Source organism: Penaeus chinensis, chromosome 15 (genome assembly GCF_019202785.1).
Source record: "Penaeus chinensis breed Huanghai No. 1 chromosome 15, ASM1920278v2, whole genome shotgun sequence".
Classification (NCBI taxonomy): Eukaryota; Metazoa; Arthropoda; class Malacostraca; order Decapoda; family Penaeidae; genus Penaeus; species Penaeus chinensis.
In genome coordinates, this window is record NC_061833.1 from 3,625,636 (window position 1) to 3,633,135 (window position 7,500).

The 7,500-nt window shown below is 37.5% G+C and overlaps 1 protein-coding gene across 4 annotated transcripts in view; it reads right to left on the reverse strand.

Annotated features, from left to right (window-relative positions):
- Positions 1–904: 904 nt before the first annotated feature.
- LOC125032660 (nuclear factor of activated T-cells 5-like) overlaps positions 905–7,500 on the reverse strand; it is a 65,509-nt gene continuing 58,913 nt past the window's right edge. For all 4 annotated transcript variants that reach the window (XM_047623900.1, XM_047623903.1, XM_047623899.1 and 1 more), the window contains 2 exons: positions 5,505–7,334; positions 905–5,306 (listed from right to left, as the gene is read on the reverse strand). In XM_047623900.1, coding sequence (XP_047479856.1) covers positions 5,302–5,306; positions 5,505–7,334 — 1,835 coding nt within the window. In that variant the 3' untranslated portion in view covers positions 905–5,301. The remainder of the gene's footprint in view (positions 5,307–5,504; positions 7,335–7,500) is intronic.

Consider the following 7,500-nt stretch of genomic DNA (forward strand, 5'->3'; position numbering starts at 1 on the left):
TACCAGAATATTTTTTCAAAAATCCAAGCAAAAGACTAAACAGGTAGTACTTGTAATTGGCTCATTGGTGACTTAGTACATGTGGCACCATCTATGTGTAAAAACAATTAATAAATTACACTCACAGTGGGCATGACATGTACTCACATGCAATCCCCGGCAACTTTGGGTCAAGGAAAATTGAATATGCAAAAATAAATTAAAATAATACAATAAACAAAATTTTAGTTGTTATTACAGTTATTGCACGAAATGTAAACTACCTGGAGAGGTAATGTGGAGACTGCTCAGTGAAAACAGTCTACTGTCATCTTGATACATCTTAACAAATGACAAATATTGACCTTGGAAAATGGGCATAACAGCAAAAATCACATCTACAGAAAAAGAAGTAATAGTATTGCAAAGAGGAGGCAAGGAGTCGTGATACCACATGTGAGTGTTTGTGTTGGCCAGACCTATAAGCCACATACCCAAGGGTCCAGCATACACCATGAAGCACTGACGTCAAACAGGTGATTTTCATTTTCAAAGGTGACAGAACGCCAGTATTAATTTGCCTTGTTCTTATGATGCTTTCTGAATTATTGGCGTATGACTGTGATGTAAATGAAAAGATGAGAAAAATATTTAGGAATGAAATAGGTTTTACACATGCATTTTCTTCTGAAATTTGAAGCAAAGACATTATCATGGCTGTCTCAGAACAAGATGCTAACACATTACTCCAAAACTGTATTACAGAAATGCAGTTGGAACATTTCTATTTACCAGAGTATTAGATAATATAATTTCATGTTTTCCAATTAATGTTTCTTTCCCTTTTGCAACTGCATTGGTTTTATTTCTCTATTTCCAACTAGTGACTATTTCCAAATGAGGATTTTAATTGGAAAACACAATGTATATAACCATTTCTTTATTAATTATAATGCACAAATCCAATATCTGTAAAGCCATTTATGCATGGTTGAATAGAAACTACCAACAGAAGCTTAGAAAAGCAGTGCCTTCAATGAATTTACAAAATAATACTAATGTCTTCTTAAAATTAACACTGCTGGAAATTAACTGTTAATTTTTTAATCGTTCATGAAGACACTACAACTACTGTTTTGGTCCACAACACAATCCAAATGGGAGTGCCCAGGAAAGCAAAAGTTATACATATTAAAAAAATATATGTTATAAAAACAAAAGAAAGAAAAATCAATGATGAAAAATTAGCATCTACTTCTTTCAATATTTTTTTAAAGAATTAATTCACAAATTGATGTGTTCATGGTGTCTTTGTATGTCCTATTACCTAATTTCTGGCAAAAATAAATTGATGCAGCATATTGTTCCAAATACATAATTGTACAAGCTTCATGACTATACTGAATGCATTCCTATGTATAGCTGATATTCATGTCCTGTAAAAATTTCTAGAATTACATGAAGAATATTGTCTCGGCACCTATTTACCTGTTTATCCTTTAGCACAAAAGCAAAGCTTAGTAAGAGTGAACAGGATATGAAAACTATCATAGTTACATTAAATACTGCCTTTGAAATACACCTGAACTTTGTAGCACTAGAACTGAGACTGCTCAGTGACATAACAATCATCCGGCAATCTCTTTACGTAAGAATGCAATCACAAGCATGTTGTGACTATTTGACTGTGAACGTTTAAACAAAGGGTAACTGGATTGTGCAGACACCATGTACATATCATTATCTCAAATTTGCTGGTGCTGTATCATGGGCCTTCATTAAGCTAAAGGGATGTTATTATATTTATATAGAACCTCAATGACTATGAACATTTGAGCTAAATTTTTTTTGTTTTTGTTTTTTTTACACAGAAAGTTAAATTGTTCCCAACTCAATGGTCCTGTTGCCTCAGCTGTCCTGACATTGGTGTTCAGCATTAACACAGCAATGTCAACATTTAGAATCTGCTTACTTGACTCCTTTGCTTACTTCGACAATGGTATGTTCTGTCACTGTAATAAAATGCTTTTACAGTATAATACAGTTTCCATGAATCAACATTCCCTCAAACAGTGACAGTATTCATCCATTACATTCTTGCCTTGTGTACTATAAAACATGGCTTTCAAAAGCCTTTGACCATACTAGTCCATACAAAAGTATATGAAAATATGCTACTGTCAAAATGTTGAAAATGCCAAAAAATTAAATATTCGATTGAATTTGTAAGACATGGAAAATACATGCTACTCTTCAATTGCCTACAATATACTGGCAGTCTCTAAACATACGAAGAGGTTGAGTAGAACCCCATCTACAAGGATGAGAGAATCTGTTAAATCTGGTTAAATTAATCATGTTCCCTAAAGACATGACCACACAACATTAAATGAATACTGTGAGGTCTTCCATCGAAACCATGAAGATGAGCACAAATACTGATGAATATTAGAAATAGGTTGGTCCACATATATATACTTCCCAGCTTCCCCGTTGCAGAAAAGCCTGAGAAAAAACTGTATACATATAAAACTGTAAGCAAAATAAAAAAAAAAAAAGGGAAAGAGTACCACGCCTTTTCTATTGTCTGTCTTTTGACCAAAACCAAAGATATTTTTAACTTCCATGAAAATGCAGTTGGTAGCAACAATAATTGTCTTTCTGATAAAAATAACCTTCTAACCCTCACATCCCAGCATTTATGAAGTGTATCCTTCATCAAGGGACACGAGTTCGAAAAATATTTCAATGGAGGGACCAGTCTCGTCTAATTAGTAATTCCATTTCGAATATCTCAAAAGAGAGAAGTAAAAAGGGGCTGTTCTCATTTTTTTCATTTTCAAGAAATGTTTAAACAAAAATGGATAGGAAGATCAAAAAACATTGAGTCCCTCCTTATGCCCTTGAAAAGAAAATGCTGCTTATCTACTGGAAAGTCTAATCTTAGAGAGCACAGAAGTTGTCGTCATTTGGGGGGACCTTTGACGTATCAAAATAAGATTCTGGAGAAAGAAAAGCATGAAAAGAATTGTACCAGCTAAATTGTATTTAATACCAGCACACTCAAGATCCAACTGTCATCTCTGGATAGTGATGAAATTGTATCATGTATCAAAATAAGCACTTCTGGGGTAAATATGGAAAAATAATACTCATTAGTAGCATTTACAGCAAGTTGGCTCTCTAATTTACACATGCTAAGCCATAAAGTCCTTGTTCAATAGCACATATTCTTTTGCAACAGAATTTCTCCTAAGAAAACAGTTATTCAAAGGTACACTTCAATCAGCCTATTTACTAACAACTTTGGCAACAGATGTCATTATGTACAGAGCAAAGAAATGAACATCTAAAAGATATTGCACAAACATTAATTTGTACTGCCCCTTCTTAGTGACTCAAGACAGTAATGGAGTTGTGGGCTGAAATTTCCACTGAACCAAACCCTCAATGCAGTGTAGAATCATCAATGGTTAGCACTGACACATTTACAGTGGACTAAGTAATACATATATATGCACATGTGGATACATACATATATATGCAAATTACAAGACAGGGTGAGATTTCCACTTCTTAACCTAAACAAGGATTGGGTTAACATACAATTATGGCAATTCTATAGTAAAATATACTTAAAACTAAATATATGTAGCTGACTCTCAGTACTTTTGAAAATACTCTTGCTAAATAACAAACAGTGATGTCTTTCAAAGTAAATTAAAAGAAAAGAAAAAAAGACTTAAGTACAATATAATAATTATAACTCTTATTTAGCTTAACTAATAATCAAATATATAGCTATTTTAATTCTGATTACAAACACAAGTTTGCATATAACAATATATTTATATATATATAAATTCATATATATATATGTGACATAATTTTGAAGTATAGAACTATGTACAAATCACAAGTACTTAAATCATAGTACTCACTTATTTATCTCTTATCTTTAAAGTTTATTAAGCCACAAGCACAAGTGCTCTTCGTGCAATCCTAAGCAATTTCCGTGACCAGGCAGAAAGATTGACAACACATACTCTCATAAATGCCAACCAAAGCTTTTTATGAAACAAATGGAATAGGACAAAATGGAAGAATAATGAAAAATCATACGAGAAGAAAAATTGAGGAAACTGATAATTTCACGGCTGTGAGAAAGAAAACAAGGAAAGGATCGTTAATCAAGAAAACAGAAAGAGATGAGAGAAAGAGACTTGCAAAGAAAATATAATAAAGCTAAAAATAGTAAAAAAGAACAAAAGAAGTCGGGAAAAGCAAAGGCAAAGAAAAGAAAGAAAAAAAAAGGGAATCCAAACGAAGAAGACACATGACCTAAAACGCCACAGGACTACACTGTTTGGATCTTGCTCTTACAGCTAACAACAAACAAGGGTGAAATTCTTAACGAATCTCGATACAACAAATGAGGCTGTCATTTCTCATTTTGAGCATGTAGTTATCAAATAAATTAGTTCATATACTATGCCTAATTTAAGTCACATTGAATATCAATGAATAAATAAAAGAGAAAAAAAAAATAAAGTTACCGATAGGGAAAAGAACGAAAGTACTAGGAAATTAAGACTTTCTTGGCTGAACACAAGAAAGAGAAACACTGTGTAACAACCAAAAATCTCAAATAACAATGCTTAATGTGGGCTTAACCTAAGTCTTCTAAATAACAGTATAAACCCTTAAAACCTTAAAAGCCATTCATGTGTGTTCTAAATAAACTAGAGTTTCTAGAGAGAGTTTAATACCTGAACCTATAAACTCCTTTCTCAAAACTTCTAAAAACAAACAAACAGATTAGACTATTTAGGTGTGATCAGGCTGCAGTGGACTACCATTTATCATTCTTTTAAAAGTTGCGTTCTGAATTACACTAATTACCGTAAACTTATTTAGTGCATATCTTACACCAATTTGGTTCTAACCTATCAGCATCATAAATGTTTTAGTCTTCAGTCTGGTATCCATCATACAATCTCTGTTTACACAGGACCTGCACATCTTTATTAATTGGTCCACAATATTGCCATAAACATTCATTAATCATCCACTGAAAACACACCAGTATTGTCATTGGTTACTGTGTACAGTTTGAGAACACAGCAAGCCTCAACATTTTTGAAACAGGCTGGACGTCAATCCTCCTTTGAGCTGTCAAGCCTGCTGGAAAGGTCCTCCAACCCAACCCATACCAGCAGCAGTTGGGCTGCAGGTTGCTGGAGACTGTGGTCCCTTTAATAATCAGGCCACTGGCCAAGGGGCTGCTCTCCAATTAATTATGCACGTTTCAAGCAAGCAGCTTCACACTGGAAGGAGAAAGGTTCATTTGTAATGAAGAATCTATCCACAGAAAAAATCCATACTACTACCAATAATAAAAGTAATAAATATATCAACAACAATAATAATGATAATTACAAAATTACCTCTAAGTTTTACTACCTACTAGAACTGGTATGCATGTAAACATACTACCAATGTCATAACAGATAAAAAATACTTACCATTGTCAAAGCAATTTGGATCAAAGTAATTCAGAAGTTCAGTTTCTGAGAGGTTGATAGCTGAACTGACTTCACTCTGCATTGTTGCTTGTGTGGTGGTTGCATTATGATTCAGAAGTACTTCTCCCTGGCTTCTATTGTCTGTCTGTTGACTCTGACTGGTTGCTGGGACAGTGGTCGTTCCAAGTTGCATTGGTGCCACTGGGCTCGACTGTGACAGAAGTGGGTCTGATCTTGTCAGTGCTGATGAGGCAACTGGCACTGTGGTGATCATGGGTGCTTGATGGGAGGTTGTGGTGGCTGTCACAACCACCTGTGTTGGCATCAGCTGGCACAGACCTGTTGATTGTGACAGCAAAGGATCTGAGACCACAACAGGCATGGCAGGAGACCCGTTCAGAGGCTGCTGTTGGTTGGTGTGCTGGGCTACTATCTTTGATCCTGTGTCAGCTTCAGCTTGAGATACATTCTGTGTTGCATGATGTGTTTGTGGCTGGCATGCCTGGGTCTGTGTTGGCATCAGTGTTTGTGTTACATCCATTGCCATAGGCTGGTTGACATGCTGGTTGGCCGATTCATTGAATGTCTGCATTAGACCTTGATTGATGGGCTGATACACTGCTTGCTGTGTTGAGTTTCCCATTGGCTGATCGACATTTATCACTTGGTTAATGATAGAACTGTTTTGAACTGGAGAAGTATTGAAGATCGTCTGAGAAGCAGAACTGCCAATGTTACTGTCAGGAGTATTGCCAGAGGTATTTGTACAAATAGGTGTAACCAGGGGGTTGCACTGGCTCACCACCACCTTTTGCTGTGGTGCAGACACAATGGATGCAAAGTCAGCCCTCTCTGCAGCTTGTGATACAATAGTCGTAGGCAGACCACAGTTAATACCTGCTCCCTGCATGTACTGGTATTCCATGGGGAGAATTTGGTCACGCATTTTCTTTTTTGGTGGTTCCTGACTGATTGGAGTCTCTCCCACGCATACACGAACTGTTCTTGCAAGTCCTGGAGAGGAGACCACCGTGGTGGAAGCAACAGGTGTCATTGATGTGATGGGAGCCACACGAGCCACTCTGGGGCCTGAGCTGACTGTGTGCAGTGATGGCATCGAAGACAACACTGTGAAAGGTAAGAGACTGACAGTTGGGGACACAGTTGAAGTCATGACAGTTGAGGGAGGCATCACTGTGGGGGCACAGGTGCTCTTGGGCACCATGGGAACAATGGGACTCACTCCAGTTGATTTTTGTGTCTTGGCAGTCAAAAGACTTGAAAGACAGTGTGTGGCTGACACTGGAAGTGCAGCAGAAATTCTCTGAGAGGTGGCTGACACTCCAGAGCTCTTTTCACCAGTCTCCTCTGGGGTCTTGGCACCTCCAGGTGATGAGATGTTCTCCTTCATGGACTTCACCAGCTCTTCAACCAGCTGCAGAACAGAGTTGTGCAGATTGGATCCTGATGGCAGGGAAAGTGCAATCTTCAGCATCTCAACTAAGCTCTCCAGGCTGACTGTGCCTTGAACTGACTGCTTCTGCAGGGTCATCTTGGAGCCATTCTCATCTATGTATGTTTCTTCCTCCTTAACATCCAGGTCGTTGCTCTCAGCACTTGGAACAGAGCTTAACACTGACTCGGACTGAGCTGACACACCTCCCCCCAACATGGAAGTTCTGCCAGTGGACACCTTTGCCTTAGGGATGCGTGCTGAGGACCTCTGGGGCCGGGTTATAGGCTTTTTGCCAGCGGCAGAGTTGACAGGGAATCGTGATACACGCATTGTTTGCTGCATGACAGCCTGGCCAGGAACAGTGGATGTGGAGGCTGGAAGGAGAAAGAGCAGTTAATAAACATTACATCTATTATTATATGAGAGAGAGAGAGAGAGAGAGAGAGAGAGAGAGAGAGAGAGAGAGAGAGAGAGAGAGAGAGAGAGAGAGAGAGAGAGAGAGAGAGAGAGAGAGAGAGAGAGAGAGAGAAAGAGAGAGAG